The 26,342-nt window shown below is 36.2% G+C and overlaps 1 protein-coding gene across 4 annotated transcripts in view; it reads left to right on the forward strand.

Annotated features, from left to right (window-relative positions):
• STRN3 (striatin 3) overlaps nt 1–26,342 on the forward strand; it is a 60,181-nt gene that overhangs the window by 2,352 nt on the left and 31,487 nt on the right. For 3 of the 4 annotated variants that reach the window (XM_071426956.1, XM_071426958.1, XM_071426959.1), the window contains exons 2-6: nt 17,068–17,171; nt 23,791–23,864; nt 24,485–24,566; nt 24,847–25,026; nt 25,491–25,623. In XM_071426956.1, coding sequence (XP_071283057.1) covers nt 17,068–17,171; nt 23,791–23,864; nt 24,485–24,566; nt 24,847–25,026; nt 25,491–25,623 — 573 coding nt within the window. The remainder of the gene's footprint in view (nt 1–17,067; nt 17,172–23,790; nt 23,865–24,484; nt 24,567–24,846; nt 25,027–25,490; nt 25,624–26,342) is intronic. The other variant, XM_071426957.1, reaches the window with a different exon arrangement.

Here is a 26,342-nt window from a genome sequence, read left to right on the forward strand (position 1 = left end):
CAGCATATTTTGTGGCCAGTAAAACTAATAGTTTGGATCCCAAACAGCAGTTTTGTCCCTTGAAGCTAATGAGAATGTTAATCTTATATCAAGTGTGAGTTTTTTGATGATTGAGTCCTCCTGGGTTGGAAGGAAAACAGGAATTCCATAGCTTGGCTGTAGATAATTTATGTGGAAGTGAGCATTGGATGATTTAGCTGCAACTCTCCCGATGCAGGTAATTTAATTCTTATTTCTTCATTCTCTCAAGATGACAGTAAACTCTATAAACAGTGCTTCTCAGTGCTGGCCATTGCAAGTTCTTTATAAGTTTGCTAAACATGCTTTATAAAAAGTATATGAAAAATCAAATGACTTAGCAATATGTGTGATTTTATTTATGTGTTCTGAATAGAAGAATTTATTATTCCAAAGAAGAAGATGCTTTCTTATCTGTGTATGAATTAATGGGCCTCCTGTGTGGTTTATTGACCCACCCCCTTTCTTTACCTGTGTAGTTCAAGAGACTGGGGGAATTGGCACCTCTAGTAGGAGCACTCTTTGCATAGAGGGATGATGGTGAAGGGAGATAGGTTCTGCAGTAACAGTTTATTCTTTCTGGATTCTCGTAATGACTTTTTTTGCTTGTTGTTGTTCCACCTATGGAACACAATTTTAGAAATAAAGCACGTGTTACTTTTTGTTGGGTTGGGGTTTATGCCATGGCTGTGATGACTGACAGAGGGTCTCAAGCCTTTTGGATCTGAAGTCTTGTTCTGGTAGACTTAGATCTACATTTACATCAGACTTTGAATCTAAAATGTTAATAGTTTTATGCTGTTTTTCCAACTCCTCAGGTGCATGCTGTTCTGCCTGTGTGCAGAAGTGAAGCAGCATAATCATTAGACAAATCTGTGTGTGCAAACCAGTATCAAGTACAGAAATGTCAAATATCAGGAGTGCAGTACTTGAAACATAGTACACTTCTTTCCTTTCCCTTGTAATACTGGCTGCTGCAGTGACTTCTCAGGCTTTCACTGGTTGCTGTGTTGAAAATAAGCTGTCTGGCCTTGCATAGTGTCTTGTTCACTGCAAGTAATGGACATGATCTGTTCACTATTTAGTGAACTAAAAGATTTTCACTGTAGCAATGTAACTTTGATCTGCCAGTTTAATGACCTTGATGTTGGTCAGTAATGACGAGCTGTTAAGCTGAGATAAATGGTCTTTTCTAAGACATGTATGCACTTCAGAGGAGTTACAGCAAGTCCATATTTAATGTTATGTATTTGTTAGAAATAACCAGTTGTTCAAGGTGGTAAGTGGCTCCATAGTGTCCTAAAAGAAAAAGAAACTTGGATGGGAAAATGCTGTAGAGATGCACAGAAATTCTCAAGGAAGATAAAGTTGTGTCAAAAAAGGAGTAGCCTAGAAAAGCTTGTAGCTTTGGGAGATCCACAATCGAGAGATCCACTTTCTTATGGGGCTTGCAGGCTGATAATGTTTGTCTGGAATAGAAGTCTCAATTGTGCAGTTTATTCAGGTTTTCTGAACTAGATGAAAACCAGATTGAATATTCTCTGATACTTCAGAATCACACAAGAATATGGTGGGAGAGAATTGCCAGTAGATGCTGTTTCCAAATCTTTAATGAATAGGAAGAATAATTAAGAAACATAAACACTCAGAACAAAATATATGCAATTTTGGTTTACACATTATACAGCCTCTCAAGTAACTTAGGTATGCATAAAGATTACTATGACTGTTAGTACCTTTTCCGTCCTATAAAATGACATCTTTGGCACCACTAAAGTTCCTAGTTTATCCTATTTTACAAGTGCTTTGCCCCCAAAATATTTAGAGACATTATGGAAGCATATTTTCTAGTATTCTTTATTTAGCTGTTTAAAAATCCCAAACCACCAAAACCTACGGATTTCAGATTTTACTTGCATGCCTCCCCACTTTCCTTTCTGCTGGGGATGACAGAGCAGACTCATTGAAGGAATTTTATACAGCATATTCTTTAAAAAAGAAATGGATCTTCAGATAACATATGTAAAAGTGTTGATATCGTGAACAAAATGAGATCATGTTCAGATTGTATATACAGTCATGCTGTATTTCAGCATTTCCAAAGTGTAGCAGGAATCAATAGCTGAAATACTTTCCTGTATGTTCCTTGTTTTAGTTTGTTACAGGTTTGAAGGAGGGATGGGGATACTGTTGGGAATGTTTCTCTCTTAAACTTGGAAGAACAATTAATTCTTTTCATAACAGACTTTGGCTTGCAAATAATTTGTTTTGATGATTGCGAGTAGAAGTGGTTATGAGGGTTATAGAATGGTTGTTAGTTTGTTGGCCACAATCTGTTTCTCAGCAACTAGGGGGCATACAGTAAAAAAATACTATTTAAAAAAACTCCTGGCTTTTCAGGAATTAGTGGCATTTTGTTCAGGGGACTCCTGTAAATGCTAACATTTTCTTGGGTCAGAAAGTGTTTGGATAAGTTCATTGAAGAAAATTTCCTCTGGATGTCTGAAAGATACTGTCTTTTTGATTTACAGCTGTTCTGGGATTTGAAGTGTTTTGTATGGTTTATTCTGTTGTTTTGATGCTAGTCCTGTGGAACTGCCTGTTAGCCCGTGGTTACAAGTGGCATACTGAAGTTGAGGGTCTATTGGTCTCACTAGGCAAGCTATTCTTATATTCTCTTGGCCAATAAGGTAGCTTTGAAATGGAGTCATTTAACAGTTTGAGCTTGAAGGAACGTTAAAGATCATATGGTTCTAACTTCTCTGCCATGGGCAGGAAAATGCTTTGATTTGATTGTTTGACAATATAATTAGTGCTGTTTTGATTCTGTTTCAGTACTGTTTTTCTTAAAAAACAAACCCTGATTGATATCAGGACCATTAATTGTGATATAATAAGCAAAGTTAAGGCAGGAAATTCCGATGCTGCTGTTGTGAAATGCAGTGTCTTTTAACCAAATGATTGTTTATCAATTGCTTTCTAGATAGTTGGAATATGATAAATTAGTAAACTGCTATTTCGTTGGATCTTACAGGTGAATCTCCATATTTATTATGAAATTAGCTTAACTAAATCTAAAGCAATCCTTAAAAACCCTCAAGGGATACTTGATCAACACTGACTGAAAATAAAATGAAGTAGGTAGTAAGAAGTTGGTCAGCATTCTTACTTGTGATAGTTGTAAATGCCACGAGGAGTGTGGGTAATGCATGCATCAGAACTGTCTAACTTCTGTTTGTGCAAACTGTTCAGGTGCTTGCTGTAGCGGGGTGCAGAAGTACATCGTGGTCCAAATAACTAATGTTTATTCACATGATAGAACATTCATTTATTACCTTTTTTTATAATGACAGTTTTTTCTGTATAAAATAGCATACATATAAGAAGTTAAAACCCAGAAATTTCTGTTCATTAATCATTTTTCTAAGGTAATGGTGAAAACAGCTACGTATTTTATAGAGTTAAGTTCCTTTTAAGTTTAAAGCACTGGATTGAGAGTTCTGTGTATTTTGGTTAGAGGGCAATTAGACATAATCAAGGGTTTCCCTACTGTGGCTTCCATAGCTGTTTAGTCAACTGCATTAACAGGCACACAGTTTCTTGGTAAAACTTCAGGTGCCTGTTCCCAGAAGGTTGGAAGTCTGTTCTTCTGTGTTTCTGGGTAAATACTGTCTTTCTCCATAGGCTTCTTGGCAAGACTTCCAAATTAAAGCATGCAGAGATGCTTCCTTTTTTATATGGATAACCCTGTTCTTCCAATTTTATTTTTGATTTAGATCTTTAACATTTACATTTCTGTAAAATTTTCTTGCAGTATTCACCTCATGGAGGCAAAACAATAAAGGAGTGCCGGACATGGAATTACATTAAGCTCCATGTAAAAACAGGAACAGGAAATACCTGGATAGCTCTGAGCTTTATGTACGGGATACTGGTCAGTGTAGTAGTTGTGTAACTTTTTCTGGAATATTGTTTCTAAATAATTCCCTTCTAGCAACACTTGGTATAAAAGTGTATTTTACTGTGTAATAATTGCCTTTTCATAAATCATTATTTGCAGTAATAATACTCTTAGAATCAGTGCACAGAACTGTCATTTTATAACAGTTACTCTGGTGAGGTTTTCTTTTAGGCACAGTGTAGAAATGTGTGGCAGATAAGTTATATAACACTTCCTGGTGAAGAATTACTTCTTTTTTTAAACACTGGGCATGCATTTTGCTTCTTAGTTTCATTGCAATTATACCTATGCATATTTAATAGCACTTTGGGAAATCTCATTTCAGAGAATTTTTTGTGAGTGATGAAGTATCTGTGGGTATAATTATTTGTTTCATGCTGAAAGTAGGTTTTGAGGTAGTGATGGGTGTTCTTGATCCTTCTTGTCATTTAAAGAATTAGGAGAAAATGATAATGGATTTATTTTTTCCTGACTGATGAAGAGAGTGGCTAGGGAAGTTGGATCCTCCAGTGATTTGATGTATCTTCAGGACAAACGTATGACTTGCAAGAGCTTTGTTTGCCTATGGGATGGTGGTTACTTTTTGTCACTCAGACTGTTCTTGAATTATCCTAAGCCATGCTCAGCAGGATACTTAGTTTAATGATATCTTCTGCCTTTATCAGTGCAACTCCAACAGGTATTAAGAGCCAGTTATGAAGCTGGCTGTTCTTCAGGACCAGTCCTGAAGGTACAGCATAAATTTAAGCTGTCTGTAGGTTTTTCTACAGTATCTTCTACAGTATCCACTATAGTATCATCATAAAAATGTCTGATTAGAGGTAGCCTGCTGTTGGCAATTAAAGGTAAAAATACATTTTTATGATTCCAGAACAAATTCCACTTGATGAGAAATGAAGTGCATTCCTAGCTTTATTTGAAGTTACTGTGTATGCAAAAATTCTGTATATGTTGGCTGTAACATTCTGAAAAAAATGTGCTTTTCTGAATGCTAATTGAAATGATCCTGAAATAGAGAATCACCTTCAGTAAGTCCAGATGCCTGAAGGTCTTTCTTATTATATATATGTACATTTAAATGGGTTGGTTGCTCTAAAATTTCTTCCAGTTGTTCATCTTGTTTTCTTTTCACCCAAAATATGGTCACTCCTTAACTGCTACCAAATTTGAGGTTGATGATCCTATAGTACTCCTCCTAGAAGAAGAAAAACCAAAGAAAGTCCCTTGACTTTATGCCAGTGACCACTATAAGAAGCTGGAGAATGCTTGACTCCAGTATTTAACTTGAAACTGTGGTGGTTTGCATTCCTGGAGGATGAGACCCCAGGGTGCCAGAACAGAATTCTGCTCTATGCCTTGAGACCCTGGGAAAAGAAAAGATCCTGCTTTGGCAAGTAGGAGTCTCAGAAGAAAGTTTAAGCAGAGCATTTAAACAGGTTTACAAATTTTATAACACATATTCTGTTTCATATCTTCGGCAAGGTTAGTACAGTTGTATTGGTAGAAGGCAGGACTACTGTCTCTGTTAACTCCCTGGTGAAGTGGTGTAAATTAGACAGTGCTGGTGATGTTCTGTGCCAGGAAGCCAGATTAACATTTAGGAGGTGCAAAATACCTGCTCCTTGTCAACTTTCTGTCATGCCTCACTGAAAATACTGCCTTATACACTTTTATTTTAACTGTCTTACTCTTCCATAGCTTTAATTCTATTAACTTTATTATATTAAATTTTGTTATTGTCGGTGTTGCCATTGCCTTAATGCAAAGCTCTGTACATTCTGTAAGATTCTATTTTTTTATATATATATATGTATGTATATTTTTATATGTATGGCTTCTTATATTCAAAGACTTTATTAGTTCTTGGTCCCTTAGGAATGTGTGCTACTGAGCTGCAACTGATGAACACTGACGTGAGTGTTCATCATTAGAACAGCCTAAGTCAGTTAGATCACTGTGTTCACAGTCTGCTGTAGATTATGCTTTTGTCTTTATTCCTAAATAACAAATAGGTGTTCCTAATTTTGGAGAGGAAGGGTACATTCTTGAGGATGTTTGCCACACTGCAATTCCTCCCTTTCCTTTCCAACTCTGTAGTGACCGTAAGAACTGCCACACTACAAAGTGTACAACTTCACTCTTATTTATGTACTCTTGTACTACAAAAACTCATAATAGTAAAGAGAACTAGCTTAGTATTCTAATTTCTATTTAGTATTAACTATCCAACGAAACTCCAAATGTGGCACTTTGTCAAAAGTAGCTTCGTGTTAATGGAATAATATACCAATATAGTGGTGTTAACAGTGAAGATACTTTTAATTTAACTAAATTGAAATACTATCTTTAGGTGGATATATATAATTAGTCTTATTGGTTGTAGCTGTCACATTATTGGAAAGAAATTTCTTTTACTAGCAAAATGTATTGCCAAAAATGTCAAGCAATTTAAAAGACTGTGTGTGAATCCTTTTAGGTGGTGATGGTCCAAGGTGTGTAACTACTTTTGGGTTTTGTTTCAAAGATGTTATTTGCAAGATTCATGCATTTAGGAGAAATACAGAAAACAGAGGTTATGATGACAGAATGAGCAACTGCAACTGAAGATGAACTTGTGCTGAAGTAGTCATGCTGAGTTGTTGTCTTCCATGACTTCTGTGAATTTCCTGCTAAAAGAAATTAATAAAACCTCTGAATGATCCTTGGCTTTACAAGTGCTATAAGGGAGTTACAAATACAGAAATTGGGAGGTGATTTCTGTCTTGTGATCTATGCAGATCTGGCAGAATCAACATTGTAATATAATGTCTCATTGCTTAGTAACAGTTTTTAAAAGAATGCTTAAAATTTGACATAAAACCATTTTGAGGTCTGGAAATAACATCTTGAAGACTGATCCATTTAGAATTCAGTCTTCTTGCTAAATCAGAAAGCAGTCTGTGAGGTGACCTTATTAGGTGCCTCGCTGGGTTTTAGACTTATTCAGAGGTTTTTTAATTTACAGTAGAAAATAGTTTCATTTAAGGATTATTACACAGCAGACTGGAACTTCACCTTAAAAAAAAATCCCAGTGAGAGTGTGATAGATATATGTGTGAAGCTGGGTAACTGCTTTTTGTTTTTGTTTCTTGTGTTCTTTGTGTGGGTCTTTTTTGGGGTGGTTTTGTTTTGTTTTGATCTTTTGTTTTTTTGAGTTCTTGTATTTTGTTTTGGTAGAACAGCCAGAGAAGTAATCAGGCAACAAGTGTAAAACATACTGACATAATTTTTATACAATGAAAATTTATGAATCCTTTCTGCATGGAGACACAGGAATGAAATTTGAAACGAATTCACAAGAAGCTATCTATTGCTCTGTAGTCTAATCTACTGCTATTGAGTTTGTATGTTCTTCCCATGCTTTTTCTTAAGGCATTAGACTTAAATGAAGATCTGGACCCTTGGAACTGAGGGAACTAAGGGATTTCTTGGTTAAATGAGAAGGAAGCCAGTGCTATCTCTACTGTAACAGGTGGAATGTAGTTAACATAGCTAGTGTGTACTAAGGCAAGCAATGACCTTTTTGTTTAGTAACTAAAGCAGAGACCTCAACAGGTTATGGATAGTAAGTATCAAAGTACAAGTAGTTTGATAGTTTGTTGCTGGATTGTTGAATATGCCTGTCCAGGGCAGAAAGCTGTTCTTGAAAAATTAAAGGTAGAAGAAAATGTGCAAGAACCCTTGTGGTGTAAATTCTAAGACTCAACAATTGCAAAATAATCCTGACCTTTCTTGAAGGATTTTCCTTACTGTTGTTCTTGTTTCATTGCACTTCAGTCTGTTTTTTGCAATCAGTTTGTGCTGTAAGTTGGGATCATTCCATAGAATTATGTGAAAGTTGCAGACCTATTTTGAGTACCCTTATTATTTGTATTTCAGTAATATAGAAAGAAGATAAAAGCATATTCAACAGTTTCTTTTGAATCTCTGATTATTGTTGCATGGTTAAATATGAGTTTGGGTGTGGACAGACAACTACTTTGGAGACTTCAAAGTAAAGTGAAATTTCCTTAGGCATTATTTTAGCCTTCCTTTATGTAGAGCTTGTCTACATCAATGATAATAAACTACAATAAATCAATTGATCATCAATGATCAATAAACTACATCAATGATAATGCTAAATGTTTTCAGAATACATGCTGCACTGTGGTGACATGGCTTGTGATGGCCAAGAGTATTTCTCAAGTGTTTGAAACACTGTGTAATCTGTGGTTAAAGGGTATTTTGCCGTTGGTTGTCGAACCTGGTGACTTGACTCTTGTCCACAAGGTTGTCTGTGTCTGTTTTCATTAGTTTTTTTGCAGAGAAGGTACTGCTCACAAGCTTTGCATCTCTTAAGCAGTTCATACTGGAATAATGTAGAGAATGTTTTAAAATAGAAAATTTACATAGGAAATGCTGTATACAGTCTTGTTAATTGACTGAGGGAATACTTAGAGTTGATAGCCGATATTTTTAACAAGAATCGGCTTTTGTCCTTGGTGTTGAAGCTGAGTTGTGAGCTTTTTCTAGCACAGACATTTGGAAAATACCATGACTTAATGGATTCCAAAAGTGCAAACCTGCAATAATTTCTTACCACATGATAGTCCAGTGAGAATTCCTTTTCATTTGTGAAAAAATGCTAATATTTGGCTGACATCTGGAGATGTGCCAGTTGACTGTAAGCTGACTAACATCCCAGTTTTCAAGAAGGGTGACCCTGGTCACAACAGGCCTGTCAGTCCCTCTTCAGTGACTGGTGAAATCATGGAGAAGCTTATTCTGGACCTATTGAAAAACACCTGAAAGACAACACAGCCAGCATGGCTTCATGAGGGGAAAGTCCTGCTTATCACACCTGATTTCCTTCTATGACTGGGTAACCCACCTTGTTGTTCAAGTAAAGCCAGCTGATGAAATCCTTTTGGATTTCATTTAAGTTTTCGATTCTTTCTCTCAGAGGATCTTTCTGGACAAAATGTCCAATGCACAGCTGGATAAACACACCATGCAATGGGTGATCACCTAACATCTTGTAAAAACTTTTTTTCTGTAAAAGGCATATGAACACCTTAAATTTTTATTTTATTTATTGGAAAAACTGATGTGAAACAAATTAAAATTCCATAGAAAGTCTGTTAAGAAAATAGATTGAGGTTTATTAGTTTTACTTTGGGACTTGAACTTCAGGAAGTTCTTTGGGGGAGGATACTTATATTGTCAGTCTGAATTGTAAAGAGAATTAGTTTAATTTGTGTTTGCAGAGTTTTCTTAAATTATTATTAGGAACATGACTACCTTACATCTTTGGAGCTTGCTTTGAAACATATTTCATGGATTACTTAACCTGCTTAAGAAATGCAGTTGAAATACGGTGTTCAGACACTTCATAGAATAGTAAGTGCTTATAACTAGTAAGAATTACTTTTGCTGCCTATGTTTTACTTGGCTGTTTGATTATCTTGTGTGATGGCATTTGATATTTCAATGGAATGATTGTAATTCCTCAGTAGAATTATATTGATACTGATGAAAAAAACTTGGAGATAAAAATGATTGGGTTTTTTTGAAGTCAGAATGATCATTTGTGTCTGCTTAGATTATGTAGTGACTCCAAGCATTCCTGTTAGCTGTCAGTTGTATAAAGAAATAATGCCTGTTTAATGGCCTTCTGATAAAATCTGGATCTCAGGTCTGAGGTCTGATTTTGGGGAGAGCTGGTATGTAGGGACAGTGACTGTTATTCTGACATTGTGGCATAGAGCATTTTGGTAGTTCTTTTAGAGTCTGTTGATGATAATGACCAGATTATTTTCACTTTTCCTGAAGTTAATGTTATAATTGAATGTTACAGACTAGAATGTGCTTTCAGGAAGATGAAAGTTGTTTTACACATTCCTAGGCAGGAGCTTACTTTTCTGAAGGAGTATCTCTGGGACTGAAATTGAAAATAAACACTAATTTATAAATTAAATGTGCTCATTGTTTGGCAAGTTTTAAACTGAAACAAAATATTATAAGCCTGTTCTTGCATGAAGAACACTACTACAAGAGTGATCAATGAATGATAAACTCCTAAGGCACTTGCATTTGTTATTAAAAAAAACGTTGTATAATTTCCAGTTTTTAGAGTTGTACATTATAGTCCTTGAGGAGAATGCTACCAGTGTGTGAATCCATTGTTTTTAGTGCCTTCTACTTCTTTTGGACATGTGGTCTCTCTTTATTTTCCCCCTCACATCCACTGGCTTCTCTGTACTGGATAAAAGTTTATGGACAGAGAGTTGGTTTGCTTTGTTTACAAACCAAGATGTTTAAAGGGTTGTTAGACTTTGAAAACACAATTATGAATTGTATGAATTTTGTTACTGTACTGTTCTTAATACCACTTTGGTTAAGAGAGTGGTTGTAAAAATCCTAAGAAAAAATTATTCAGTGAAAAAATTCTCAGGAAGAGTGACAGAATGAAGGCAGTCATATGCTGAATGTGAGTTGTAACTTAGAAGTTTGTCCCTAACACAGACGAGGATTTTCTCTGAGTTGGTTGAAGAAGCTGATTAAGCTTGGCAGTAGTGAAGAGGCAAACCTTTCAATGTGATTGATGTGGTGAGAGTTGGAAAGAGGAAGGACAGGTTAAGGAAAGGAGAAAGTTTTGTGAGCCTGGTCTTTCCCATACCCACTGCAGCCTGATGGGGACTTAGGAATGCGTAAATCCTCTTGTATGTCAGCTGTGTCATTAACCTCCTTAGACCTAGCTGGGTTTCTTGTTTCTGCTGCTCTTGTCCAAAAGTTGCTCCAGACATCACTTTTCTAGTGGTTAGAATTTGCTTTTAACAAGCTGTCAGAAACTGATCACTTGAGTTTTTGAAAAAAATATAAATTGGGGAGCGAGAGATGATCATCAGCTCAAATGGAAAAGATCTGTAAAAGTGTAACCTTCAGGAAACATTTTAGCTTTGCTGCTCTTAAGTGTAGTAGTTCACTATCCCCATATTTACCTGACCCTTCATAAGGCTATGCAGAAAATTATTTAGTTGCAAATGTTGTTCAGATGTACACTGCTGTTAACCAGTTGTTAAACTCTTTTTTTTTTCCCCCGCATCTTTTACCTGAGCTTATTTTATGAAGGGAAGATCTTCTGTTAATATATATGAGGAGTTGTTTCTATATTTTTTTTGTCTTCCAGTTATTTTTTATTCTACAGGGTCTTTAACAGTATTATGTCTTTAAAACACGTATGATCCTGATGTTGCCATTGACATGTATTGTACTGTGCAGCCTACTAGAGAGAGTATCTCAAGACTTTAATTTACAAAATAAAGATTTTTTTTTTACATATTTATTTATTTATTTATGGTAGTCAAGGTCTCTTCTTTTAGTCCTCAATTGACAGTTTTAAGGATTAATTGCATTCACAATAAATATATAAACATAAGCAGATCTGTAAGAATGCACTAAAACTAATGCATTTAGTTGTTCTGAAGGAGTTGAAGTTTTAAACTGTGTTTGTTGAAAAATGAAGGTGAAGGCTTCTCTTATGTTCAGTTTCCCTTTTGTGAATGGGAACTGGAACTTTGATACATGCACAGATGTGTTCACTCTTAAATGAGAGTGAACTACTACTACTTCACTTTCAGCATAATAAACATCTAAAAATCACTATTAGATTAGTATTATTGTGTGATAAAATGTTCCTGTTGTTTTGAGGTTTGTGACCTGCCCTATTAGGATAAGCATACGCTTCATGTGTGCCCTGAGTAGTTTCAGTGTATTGCACTTCTTTCAAAATTACTGGCAGACCTTTCCTACCTTCCTCCTGGAAGTCTGAATGGACTTTGGAAAAACAAAACAACAAGCAGTGCATAGCTGGAATTACTTCACATACAGTTGAGTTCTTTCAAAATAAATTTACAGATATTAAGAGTTAACAATGTTCAGAACTGAAATTGAAAGAAAGTATTTTCTGAGTGTAGTCCTGTATTGGTAAACTTATTAGAATTTGATTGTTTGAATTGTATGGGAAAGTGTTAGTGTTTCAACAGTGGAAGAGAAGGCTTTTAATCAGTCTTCCATGCTTTACCATCCAGGTTTCTTTTATGCCTGTTTTTCCCTTTAATACGTTTCACTAGGTTTGAGATGCTCAGCAAGTATTTTAAATACGGCATGTCAGAATTTATTAAGAAAATAAGACTATCAAATCCTATATGGCTATATAACCTTTAGGTTACATATGTAATTTTACCTTCCCAAAATGTTGTAATAACTTCCCTCTGTTTTCCTCAATGGCTTAGAGAAATACATTTGATCAACGTGAAGTTTGTCCAGCTTTTCTGGCAAGTTAAAGGAATCAAGTGCAATTTTAATGTGAATGCTACTATGCTTGGTGCTGTATGACATGTAGAAAATAATTCTGAAGTTTTAGGAGTTTCTTTCAAAATAAGAGGTGGGGGGAAATCCTCATTTTCTTTTCCTTTAAATTTTCATATATGAGTTTCCAAATGATATACAATATTTTTAATAATTTAAAGTTACGTATAAGTAAGCTACTTAGTAAGCTACTTAGGTCTTCTGTTACACTTTGATCAAACAGTATAATTGCATACTAGGGATGTGGAGTATCAGTGAAATGTGATTTTAATTATTCCTAAAATTTAAGGGAAAGTTTCTTGTTTGAGGTCTTAGAGTTTCTGTGGAAGACTGTTTTGAGTATTGTCAGACTTCCTATTTAAAAGATGAAACCCCTTTCAACTACAAAATGCATGTATATCTTAAATGCAGCGTGCTGTTAAAACAATACTAAGTTTGCAAAGTGTACAATATTACATGTTAGAATTTTTATTTGTTCCTTTCTTTATGTGCATTTTGTAGTTTTTTAACCCCAGATAATTCTTTGTCCTGGGATCCATACTGTTCAAGCAGCTATTCGGTAATTATTTTTATTCTTGAATTCTATCTTGCCCAGTTTCAGGCATTATTTAATGCATCCTTGCACAAATACAAAGTATGTGTCACTCTAACTACTTCTCAAAGCTCCCTGAATTCTCTTTCATAATAAAGCTGAGCAAGTTGGTGTGGTGGTACTCTTACTTGCAGCTGAGGGCCAAGGTGTAGAGGGAGCCCAGAGTTGTTTAAATGTCAGTTTTGTAGAAACATAGTAGATCTCAGGGCTTTGTGAAAGTACTGAAAATATAAAAATTTACAGGCTGGTAGAAGAGAAGGAACCTGCCCTGAAAATTAAAGCCTTGGTTAAGCTTTGAAGAATTGAAAATACAGTCCTTACCCAGATTGAAAGCTGTTCTAACAGAATCTGTGCACAACTAAATCCAGCTGGATTTTTGTAAGCCATGAGTGGCAATATTTTTACTTACAGAACTATTACATGCTTTATAAAAGAATGTGGTTTTCTCCCCCTTAAGAAGTGTTCTTGCTAATACATTTTAAAAAATGCATTTTAATTGAATTTTCAATTCAGAAGAGTTAAGACTTGTGTTTGATTTTCATAGTCTCTCTGCTCATGTTTTTTAAACCTTAGAATGCAGGTTATGATATCATGGTCGGTTTAGGCTGAACTAAGACAATGTTGTCACTGAAAGGGGTTGTTTCTTCAGTATCCTGTTTGCATCCCTTGTGCCAGGCTGAGTTACTCCCGTGGCTTTAGAGACAGAGTAGGATCAGGAAACTGATGTAAGTCAGAACCAAGTAAAAAATAAACAGAATGATTTTCTCAGTAGACTCGATGTGTGTCAACACAAGCAGCTAAGTCAGCACAGTAGAAGGAACAGAAATAGGAGGTGGAGGAGGATTGGTCCTCTTGGTGTCAGCCTGAGGACTTTCAGATCAGTTGAAGGCAGTGGAAGGAATTCTGTTGTAACTGGGGAGGGTGGGGTGGAAAGGTGAGTGAGAATTTGTTGTGTGCCATTTTATTTCCCAGTTTTTGTGCTTCAGTCTTAAGTCATCAGTATATTTACAAATCATATCAAATCTATCTCTCCTGAGAACTGTTTCAAAGGAAATGAGTATGTAAGGATTGTGAAAGTTGTGTTATGTAGATATAATTTTTTGAGCATTTGTCTTGTGCGTGGAACCTAAGTTCATCACCCCTGAGGGCAATTTGTTTACTTTGTGCTTTTATTGACCCTGAGATTTACTGCTTTTCAAAAAAAGATGTGTGTTAATTCATAAGGCTCATGGTCATGCAGTGTATCAGGTTTCACATTTGTCCTTTCTCAGTTCAAGACTGAAGGAAGCAAGTTGATTAATTTCTAGAGCGGAGTTTTGGTGATCTGATTCTTGGTTTTGTATTGAAGGTCTTGATGACTAAGTATACCTCAAGTCTAAATTGATTTTCCATGTTTCTAAAGAGTGAGCTCTTAACTTCTGCATAGCTAACTTCTGCTGTGTTTTAGCCATGTGATGGTTACAGTGAGAAAAAGTCAAAAATCCCCAAATCAGTCAAACATGTATACAAACAATTACAGAAAGCAATTCTGATAAAAGAAGTCCGATAATATTGACAAAAATGTCAGAGCCTTAACTGCAAAGCATGTTCTTGTGTGGTAACCTTTCTGCTCAACCTATTGGACTCTGTAATTGTTATAAACACTATTGTATAGAAAAGTGGTTTTTGGGCTCTTTTTGTAAAGCAAATCTTTGGGGGTTTATTATATTTTTTTAGGTTTTATTTTTATATCATTATTCTGTACTAGATTAATTCTCAAGATCATGTAGCTCATTAAGTTGTCTGGTTGAAAAGTATGAGATCTGGGAAATACTGTCAAGTATGGAGACTTGATTCTGTGTGGCCAGGTACTCCAGAAGCGTTTCCATAAGGAAAAAGTTGGGCTGTGAGCATTTAGGAAGCAGATGCCTCCCTCTGTGTAGGTTACAAGTACATTATTTTCCTCTCTGAAGTTGAAATAAGGATCAACAATTGCAGCTAAGATTTGTCAAACAGTTACAAAAGGGTGCTGGCCAATGGAAGATAAGTAAAGAGGAGAAGCCCATCACTTACAGAAGACCTTAATTTTGGAAAGAGTTGAGAACTGCATTCAAGTCAAAGGGCATAGGAGCTTTCATAACCCTCATTAGAGAACTACCAGAGTAGTTCTGAGGTTTTTTTTGTAGATGTAGTCTGTGGGCAGCCAGTAACTCCCAAGTGTTTGTAGTATGCTGTTGTGCAAATGTGCAGGTAACATTTTTTTAAAAAAAACCCCACATTTGTAACTCTTTTATGTGTGCTGTGGAGCAACTGTGCATTGACTAGTGAAAATTGGGATAGTATTTTAGGCTTGTGAAATTGGTCAGTTCTGCCCTAGGTACTAGAGGAGTGGAACTTATGGGTAATTGCAGTTTTCTGCAGAAGGCTGTTAACTTTCTTTTTGATTAGAATAATTTTTGGAGTGTGTTTTGGAATCTAGCATAGCTGCAGTTGAGTATAGTTGGCTTTGTTGGGTTTGCTGATTCTGGATCTTGTTCTCTACCTTTTATCTTTACATATCTGTGCAAACAGTACCATCTGTTTGGGTATATTTGTGGTTTTTTGGTGTCAAGTTGGTGTTGTTTCCTCCCCAGTCCCTCCTCTCTTGCAATACACTTTGGTTCCTTACTTTTTCTCACCAAATGCCCGTGGTTAGTTGAGTGCTTTCATGACAGACTTTTAACTGCAATACTCTTAACTGCCTTGTTCTCACCAGGATTTTAATTGATTAAATCCGGAGTTAACTTATGCAAAGTAAAGAAACATGTTTTAATTTGGTTCACCATTGAGCACAAGGCCAGAGTGGCTAAAATCAGAGCTGATCTGTGAAGCCTTACACGGCGATATCACTTGGGCTCAGAAAAGGAGCCGTGCAGAATGCGTCGATGCTGTCACCCTGGTTAGCCTGTTTCAGGCTGTAACCACTGAGTAATGAAAATGTGCAACCACGCCCTTTACAGAAATCTTCTCATATAGATTGGGTGCTGATCCTAGCACTTCCTCCCTCCTCCCCATGCCTCCTGGGGTAATGAAATGGTGGTGTTCTTGAGCTCAGTAGAGCAATGTGGTCTCTACTTTACTCCTTAGTCTAAATCCCTTCTCCAAGAAATTTTATGTTGAATCTAGTACGGAATTAGCTATTCAATGACTTCAGTCAATTTAAAGTCATAGAGAGGACAAATGAGCTTGTAATGATGTTTCTGTGATGATGGCAAATCCACTAATGTCATTAACTGTTTAAATCTTGTATTCCCATCTACTAATTCACTTGTCTTCCCCAGGATTTTGGCTTGCAAAAATCAAAACACAAGTCCTTTCACTTTGTAGTGAAGAGACTACTTTTTTCCTTGACAAACTTACTATGTTTATTTTTCAACTATAATTTTTTGCACTAGTTGAGCTGGCTTATATGTTCTGCTGAGTTTATTATCTTCTACTAGGTTAGCAGGCAAGTAGGAGTTTTCCTTGCTTCTTTTTATGTTAGGTGGGTAGTATGACTGATGCTTTGAAAAAAAGAAATCGTTATTTTTCTTCATATAGAGCAGCACACTAAACCCAAATGTCCCTTGATAGTCTAAAATTCAGCTGTTTTCAGTACTAATAAAATGTGAATCCATAAAATAGTTGTTTCCTGTGTAATGGATTTATAAGTTCTGTATTTTAATTTAGGTAATAATTTTTTAATCTGTTCAGTATAGTGGCATTAAAAGGTGAATTGCTAGTTGCAGTGTACCTAATTTAATATGGCTTTTGGTTTGGAAGAAAATGTATAATAGAACTATGCTAAAAATGCTCCAAGGACACAAGTGTGTGTATATATCAAAGTGTTTCATATGGTTGCCATTTGTGCCTTCTTGTAGAGTTGCTACACAGGCTTTAATACAGGTTCATCTTGAAAAGAAAATAATACTCAGTCTAGGGTAGAAATACTTCTGTTGTTATTGACTTGCTGAAATAATTAATAAAATATTTTTTTTTCTTTTTCTTTCTTCCTTCTTATTTTCTTCCTTGTGTGACAGACTTTGTTGCTTTATTTTGGGTACCAAAGGGAATAAAATATGTTTTTGCTTTTTTTGTGTGTTTTCAGGCTCGGATAGCATTTTTACAAGGGGAGAGAAAGGGCCAAGAAAATTTGAAGAAAGATTTAGTGAGAAGAATAAAAATGTTGGAATATGCATTAAAACAAGAAAGGTAGGTATACAAATGGTTTAGTTTTTCTCTGACCTGAAAATCTTCATAGACTAAGATGAATTCCCTTCCATTAAGTGAAATGCCTTATTCGATTATTGTGATTTACTTTATGTAAACTTACCTTTAAGTTGATTGTCTTCACCATGTTTGCTAACAACTTAGTGTCTTCTCTAATAAAAAGTTGCATAATTTGCAAAATGTTTGGACTTCTGTCTTAAATAGACAAATGGGACAGTTTCTCTTCTCTGGGTTCAAGTTATGGTATACTGAGTAAGAGTGAACATACCCAAAGGGTTCATACCTTATTACTATACCTTCATCTGTGCTTTAGTTGTATTAAATTGGAAAGGATGAAAAATACTGCTCTCTTAATCCTTTTCAACTATGTTGTATGTGTTGCACGATGAAAACTATATTTTGTGAAGGACCAAAATCCTTTAAAAATTGTTTTTTTCATTTTGTAGTTGTTTTTGCTTTTTTTTTTTCATGTGGTAGATGCTTGCATATTTAGCCTCAGCAGGTTTTCTGTAGCACTGATTTCCTGCTTAAAAAAATTAAAATTCCATTCAGTCTGTACAGGCTAATGTCCTTCAAACCTGCCTTCTTTGTTGCCTGGTTATTTCATTTAACCAAAACTGGTAGTTAATTTTGTGAAATCACTTGGGAAATAATCTTGTCAAGTGCCTATACTTTCACTAGAGGACTCAGTTCTTATTTTTAATTTTAACTTGCTTCTAAAAAGTAGCTGAGTCCAATGGTGAAACATCTTGACAGGCAACAAAATTTGTAGTCTTTATTTGTGTACTTTGGTTTTGGGGGAACATTCCTGTCAGAGTAAACTTAAAATTTTGTAGCAAAATGTGGTGAGATTTCACCTGGCTATTTTTAAGTTAGTTGTCCAAGCGTAAGTATGTCTAAATATATTTTACTTTATGGATCAGTGTTATCAGTAAGGGACTAGTACAGAAATAAGTTTCAGTTGTTTTCCTATTAAAACCTAATGTTTTGGCAAGATAGCTTTGTTCTTCTGTGTGAAGTGTCCAGTATAGAGGTGCTATTAGAATAAGATCCCAGTGTTAGCGGATGGAACGTGCCTGGGCTCCTCTGTCCCTTGCTGCCTGACCAGAGGCGGCAACTGAGGTGGTTTTACCTCAGAGACACCTTTGGCTGGCTGTATGTTGCAGCTGGCACTTGGAACAAGTCCAGGCAAGCAGGAACTCAGTTTTACCTCTGGTGGAAAGGCCTTAGACGATGGTGAAGGAGAAAAGGAGATGGATTCTGCTGGAGGGTTTAATCCAGAGTTTTATTCCAGGGTGACAGACATCTGAATCTTGTAACGGCTCCAACAGAAGGACCAGCGCGTGGTGCCAGTGTCCTTTTAAGCCCGGGGACAGGGGGAGGGAAGGGGTAGGTGTGCCACCCACTAGGTAAGAGGGGGGGAAGGCTCAGGGGACAAATGACACTTGGCTAGGCCAATGACCCCAGGGTTGAGGCGCATCTTTTGAACTTCGCCAATCAGAGATGCCCTTGCTGGAATGTTAAGATTGATGGACAGCTCTTAGCAAGGGGGCAAAGGCGGGGGGGAAAGGGAGAAGGTATTGGCACACCTGAGAAACTGGGATAGCTGAAACAGGATATTGCTTCACACTGCAGCAAGGTGCTTCAGAAAACATTGTATATTCATACAGAAAGCCACATCAGCACATCATATATTTTCTGGTGAAGTAATAGGCATAAAGGACCTATTACTTCATTCAGCCCTGTCCTCTTAATGAAAAGTAACTCAAGGCTTCCAGCCAGTATATGGCTAAAAGTTGCATTGTCATATCAATATCTTCAGGTAATGTACAAGTCACTCTGGGTTCAAGGCAGATGAAAGGTATGCAGGTCTTGGGGTGTAACTAACACTGAGCATATAATCAAAGAAATAATATGCCATTATGGCAGATGCAGGTGTTTTGCATGTAAGTAACTTTCTGAAGTTGAAGAAAAAGGTTTTGTGTATTTTGGCAGGAATGAACTGTGTACTGTGTAGGGACTTTCTGCAAATGTACACCATAAAGCAGTGAGAATTGCCCACTTATTGAGATAAATCAGAGGCACTTAATTTCACCTGCAGCGTGAAGGCATCCTATAACAGGATGCACAATTTCAAGTTGAATGGCATTGGTGAAACCTCATTCCTTTCCTGAAATGAAGCTGCCCTTATAGTCTTCCCACAAAATTCTGAAATTCATTTGATGGCTAAGAAACTTGTAAACATATACACCAGAAGAATAACAGCAGGAACATACTATTTGCTTTAGTTCTTGTGGATAGTGGGTGCAATCCAGCCCTCTAGTAGGTTTTAAGAGGAAGATCCTGGCATAAGTTTCAGCCATAATTCTCATGAAGATTGCTAGAAGTAGGAATTGAAGCTTGAGTTGACTGGTGAATGTGTGGGAGGCAACAAGGAAGCTACAAATGCTCAGTAGTTTGAGGGGATCTAACTGTGAAGGTATGATGGATTGAGTAATTGAAAGCAAGCAGGTACTGACTTGCCAGTAAATCATCCAAGAATTATGTTATGTTGGTTTCTTGCTTGTTGCACTCGACATTCAGGATAATGGATGTTATTTTTTTGTCATTGTTTCCCTGAAGAATCACAACTAAAGAAAATACTCCAGCTCCAAAGCAAAATATATTCTGAGAATTTCAGACCTGAAGATTGTTGACAGCAAATTTTGGTGTTGCACCTGATTCCCCCGACCCTTTTTCTTCTTTTCTTGTTGCTAATTCCCTGATGCCATCAAAAAGTTTCATGCAGTGAAATACCAGTTAGGAGTCAGGAACAAACTCATTCAGACAAATGTTGTGATTTTTCAGAAAAAGCTTATGAGGCAGAACATCAGTGTGTAAGATTAAGTAAAATGCAGTAGTTGTTACAAAGTAGTTTGATATTTCTAGTATTTATCTCTAAGTACGTGTAATACTTTTTTAGACAAGTAAAGTGTTATTATTTTAGTGTCCTTAAATGCTTTGATAGTTGATAATTTTTTAGTAATAAAATTAGGTCCTATGCAGTTACATGCGCGGGGTTTCTTGGTTTGTATCTAGTGTGTATTCTTTTATGGTGCTTTGCAGACCCAGGCAGATGTTGTTTGTTGTGTGCTCTGAGCCACTCTGAGCTTTGTTAGCATAGTGTTGTGCTTAAATTAATGAGACTTGCTGAAATCATAAAGCTGTGGCTCTTTTTTGGCTTTGTGGGCTTTGGACTGGAGCTAACTTACACCCTTCCAACTGAGTGGTGTGATTCAACAGGTAAATAGCAGGAAGCAGTTAAATCAAGTTAGGGTGTTGTTTCTTCATCTCTTTTTTACTCATGGAAACCTAGCCTTAGATAAGTCAACACTCCAAAGATTGAAACATTGCACCTTGTAGAATTCAGTTACTCTGTGGTGTGGAGGAGTATTGTCAGTGACTTGTCAATGACATTGTAGCTTGTTAGTGTTTTTTAACATATTTAGTAATGCCCTCATCAGGGAAAGGAATAGATGTGCAAATACATAGTTGATTGGAATTTAATAAGGTTAAATTTTTGCTGTGAAATTGAAGTTGTGATGTGAAAGACAACTGGTCTCATTGCATGTAGCAATATTTTCTCTTATTTATAGTGGCTAGTCATTGGTATAATTCTAGATCAGATACATCATTATCTCTGCTAATGAATAGTTAAAGTAGAATTTTAATTAATGTTTTGAAATTGTAACTCCAAAATGGAACAACTGCTCCTAAGTAGTATGTCATAGCTCTAAATTGAAGAAATTTAGGTTGGCTTTTCAATTATAGTGCTTTATTGGCTTCACTTATGAATTGAGTAAAAAATATTTTGTCAACTTTATTTGACTTGAATTATTTTCATTTTGGTTTTTAGGGTTGCTGGGGTTTTTTACCCCCCCCCCCCCCCCCAATGGACAGTACTTTATAGGGCATATAAATTGTAGTATGTACTTGTAAAGCCCCAGACTAGCTTGACAAGTTTCTTAAAGGGGTTTGGGTTTTTTTTAATATCCTGAGGCAGGTGAATGAGAAAATGTGACAAAGTTCTCAGGAGATTGAACAGCAAGCTTTCGAAAATAAGGGCAAATTTTAAACCAAACATTCAATCAAGAAAAAACATTTCACAAGGGATTGACTTAGCAAACTCTAGCCCATCCAACTTCAAGTTAACCAGACACGCTTCAGTTGTCTTGAGCCAATAATCATTTTCTCCAGTCTCACTGTGCGTCTCATATTTGGGAAGCTTGGTGGAACATTGCCCTATTACAATGGGGCACAAAGTTTTGTCTCTCAGTTTAAAGAGAGCACCTGAGGTAGACAGTATAACTAGTGCAGGGATGAGCTATGAACATATTCATAAATAGTTGAAAAATATGATTCTGTTTAGTTGGCAGTTGGATTCAGGTCACAAAAAGTCTTCAGGAGCTTTACAATTTTTCAGTTACAGTGTGATTGCCATGAAATGAGGGATTTTATCTTACTGAAAAGGGTCAATAGTGCCATCTACTGACAGTTTGTTAATGAGACTGCCTAATTGCAATTTTAGCAGAAATTTTTGTAATCTTTAAGAAAATCCTTGCCATCAAATAAATAAGGTGCCATTGAGTACCAACTTATACTTTCAGTTTAAAAACACTTGCAATAGTGGCTCAGGCATTGGAGAAGGGTATTTGGAAATCCTTGATTTTGTCCAGCACGTGTTCCATTATGTGTCTTTGCTTGAGAAGTTTCATATTCAAGAATAGTTTTTATGATTGATGGAAGCTAAGTGTTGTTCAGTTTATTCTTAAAGCTTTGGTCAAATGTTTCATTGGGAGTGATAACAACTATATTGCTTAGAGGGCTTCATCAAAATATGGCTGCTAATGTTTTTGTGGACAGTTTTCACTTTGGCTCTAGTGCAGAACACCTAGAGCTCTGTACCATGAGATTTTGAGTATTTTTGCAAAGGATCTAGGAGGTAAAAGTGGAACTGTCAAAGATCAGTGATGAAGTTTGAGAATTCCAGTATATAGGCATGGGTAGTTTGGATGAGATTCCCGGTTGTAAAGGGAGCTGAAGACATTTTGATAGGCAGCTTGGGTAGAGGATAAGATTTTGAAGACTTATGTATACTTTCATGGAAATAGTATCACCAAGACCAGTATTTTACAAAGTGATGGTGTTTGGGCAATTGATGGGGGTGGTGGGATGGACACAGGCACCCATGGAAAGAATGGTCTTAATTAAAGTTGAGGCAGATGTAAGGGGATACATTTGATAAAACAATAAGCATATTACTCATTTGGCTTTAGCAACAAGCAAAAATAAGCAAGGTAATACATCTAATCATTACTATATGAGAGAGAGACTAGTGACTGAGGAGGATACATCACCAATTGCCTAAACACTTCACTGTTATCCAGAGTCACAGTCCTTGTGCAGTGAGGCCCTGGAGAAGCCTTCCCGGCAATTGGGAAGATCCTAATATCGTATGTGTCTGCTTATAGGTGACGTCTCAGGTTTGCCCAAAAACAGGTCCAGCTTTTATAGGCCCAAATCAACAAGTCCAAGTGACTTGTTAGCCTTTTTTGCAGAAATAATCTGGTTCTGATGGCATGCTTCCTGACTAGCCAGGGCCAGATCCCAGGCCATGGCTGGGAGGCTTTTTGCCTAAAATATTCCACTAACAAGTCTCTAGGGATAGTCTGGGAGCATTTCTCCTACTAACAAGCCCTTAGGGACATGAGTTAGGAGAATCTCTTAATATATCTTACACAAGATTATACAGACGTCTCTTCAGCAGCCAGTTTGGCATTAAGAACAACTAATATAAATATTTTGATCATCTATTTTTAACTAAAGAAGCTTGATGGTATTAATTGCATCATGCTCAAGATTCATCCTGTAAGTCAGCTCAGGCCTAGGCCTGCTGTTCAGGCCTTGGCATATCAGATGGAGGAGGAGAGATTAGGGTTAGTGAATCAGAGATCAGAAGATGGGAAGGACTGAGGTGCTTTTGCATAGGAGGACTAAGAAGAAATCAGAAGCTAAGCCTCCTGTCAATGAGGAGGAGAAAACCCAGAAGAGAATACAGGTGGTGAGAGAAACAATCACTCTAACATGGCTCTTCTGAGGGATAGGCATCATAAGCAAAGACGGAGCAGGAGACAAATTGAAGCGGAAATCAAAAGTGGCAGATAGGCAGGAACCCCAAATCGGTTCATTCATTGTAGTGTGATTGGCTACCTATGACAGTGGTACAACTGGAAAAATTATTTCTTCTAAGTTCTTGAACCTGCTCGCTTTTGAAAGATTCTCTTATTAGATGATACACAGGAAAAACCCCACGTTCTTGGAGAACACACTAAACTCTTGTCTGTAAGTTACTTGATAATTGTGAGTAATTGTCAAAATACTGTCTCAAAACTGTGTTCTTGAAAGACTAGAAATAATTGCTTGATGCAAGAATTATCACAACAGTTCTAGCCGGATTAATTGTACTATGTTGGTATGGTTGCTTTAAATGGGAACGGTAGAATGTTTTGAGTTGATCAAAATCTTGTCGACTAATTTGATAAACATCTGCATACTTTTTCAGGGCAAAATATCATAAATTAAAATATGGCACAGAATTGAACCAAGGTGACTTGAAAATGCCAACTTTTGAATCAGGTAACTGTTTTACAATAAATTTTTGTCTGTTTAATTTATTGCAGCTTTCTTCTCTGCACCCCCCTCATAGGTCTGTTATAGGGAATATGTCTAGGGAAGTTATGGGGTAAATGGCGTAAATATTTTTTAATCTGAAAATCAAAATCAATTGACTTTTTTTTTTTTAGAAGCTGTGAATGTTTTTATCTCAAATCAAGGAAAAGACTCCAAAGAAGAAAAAAATAAGCTATCCTAACTGCTTTTCTGGAGTGCATCTGATTTTGTTGTAAATATCAAGTTGATAATGCCAGTTTTGCTCTTCAAAGTATTGCAGATGGAAGAAAGCATTTCTCCTAATAATGCTGGGCTCTTTAATAAGTTGAATTGCGTTTGACTTCTTTTGAAATGTTGGTCTTTGGGCCTGTATTTGTATAGCGTGCCTTAAAATTGTGGTCTACAGATTTATATGCCACCTGCTCCCTTTTTCCCTCCCCATTCTGTTTTCCAAGTACCACATTTTGGGTACATTTATACCCAGTTGAAACTAGAGATCATGATGCATATTTCTGACTTGATGGGAATTTTTGTTGTGTCTAAAGGCAGTATAAATTAAGTGCTAACTATGGCACTGTGTTTTTCAGAAGATACCAAAGATACAGAGGTTCCTGCAGTACCTCAGAATAGCCAATTGACCTGGAAGCAAGGCAGACAGTTACTGCGACAGTAAGTAGCGTTGTTGGATGTTGGTGTATTCATACACTTTCTTGCAGTTTGAGGAGCTCTATGAAATGTAACTGAGGTAGGAAAATAGTGATTTGTTCTTCAGGACCTCAGAGTCCTGAACTTTAAGCAGTACAGAGTAAGATTTTCCATGTGAGAGGGATTGTGAAGCTTATTTTTCCTTAAATGATACAACAATGACATTCATTTTTAGCAGTGAATACTGAGTTTCCTTTTTCATCAAATCTGCTTTCCTCTTTCTTTCTTCTCTTAACATAACTAGGTATCTTCAGGAAGTAGGTTATACAGATACAATATTGGATGTACGCTCCCAGCGGGTAAGGTCTTTGCTTGGGCTCTCCAATTCAGAACCAAATGGTTCAGTAGAGACAAAGAACTTAGAACAGATCCTGAATGGGGGTGAATCTCCTTCATCAAAACAAAAGGGACAGGAAATCAAAAGGTAAGTGAAGAGATAAGAAATGCATAAAGCTTGATTTGGTTAGTCATTGATGCGTACTGGTCAGTTCACATTGAACTTTTGGCTGGAGAGCCTGTGAGCACCTATGAGTGTAGCTCACCACAATTATGAACTTAACTGAAATTGATTGTACATAAGAACATATATGGTTATTACATACATACATGTATGCTATACTAACATGACATGCAGGAAAATTGTGTGTTGATGTTAAATTATGTAATGTAATCACTTTGGAGTCGTTATTTTAAGGAAGGAGTCTATTGAACGGTGCTTTTGTAATAAGGACTTAAGCAGATGTAGCAACTTCTTCATTCAGCTATTTCTTGTTTTGCTGGTTTTTAAGTTATTAAACTGTCAGGTAGCAATCTTTTTTAATCTGGTTAAGCTTCTAAATCTCTTCAGCAAGTAAAATGGATTCTCTCTTAATGTTTTTATTTATATAGGAATTCTGGTGATGTTCTTGAAACATTCAATTTCTTAGAAAATGCAGATGATAGTGATGAAGAAGAGGAGAATGACATGATAGAAGATATTGCAGAAGGAAAAGAAAAGCATCGGATAAATAAGAAACACAAAGTAATTTTTTTTTCTTTTTATTATAGATCTGAAATTCCCTTTCAAAAGGAATTTTTTCTCTAGAGATGATAGAAATATGTAATGTCAAAGTATTTGTTGCACTATTGTTATCAGAGTGGATTATACGCAGATGCATTACTAGTAGATGTGGTGGTTTACTTAATATATTACATTGCAAACTTCAAAGCAACTAACCAGGCTGTTTGCAAATAGGAATGCTGCATTGGATTTTCCTGAATAGTTGGTAGTGTGAGCTTGGCTTGATGCAAGCCTTAAATCTCCCAAACTGATTTATCAGGAAGGGGTTTTCACCATACCTTGGACTTCTGGTAAAGAGATTATTCAAGCATTAAGTTGAATCCCTTTTTTCTATTAAAAGTCTGGTAATAAGATTATCAAGTAAATCTCTAAGCATATATGAAGATCTTACACTCACTTTTTGACTTTTGACAAAGCTTTTTTTTAATAGAAAACAAAAGAATCGTTTATAGTTATCTTTATAAAAATGATCTCTTTCTGCAAAAGTAAGAACATTTTGCAAATAATCTCATGTGGAAAATTTTTTGAACTGAACAATAAAATAAAACTTTTCACTGATGCCTTAGCATCAGCAGAGAGTTTGTTTGTTTTGTTTAAGGTGAAGATATGGTTAGAAATAGTAAAAAGAGAGTTTTCCTAAAATGTTCTATATTCTAAGCTTGTGCTTAACACTGAAATGG

This window comes from Agelaius tricolor, unplaced genomic scaffold (genome assembly GCF_023055355.1).
Source record: "Agelaius tricolor isolate 1412-34295 unplaced genomic scaffold, bAgeTri1.0.p SCAF_5, whole genome shotgun sequence".
NCBI lineage: Eukaryota > Metazoa > Chordata > Aves > Passeriformes > Icteridae > Agelaius > Agelaius tricolor.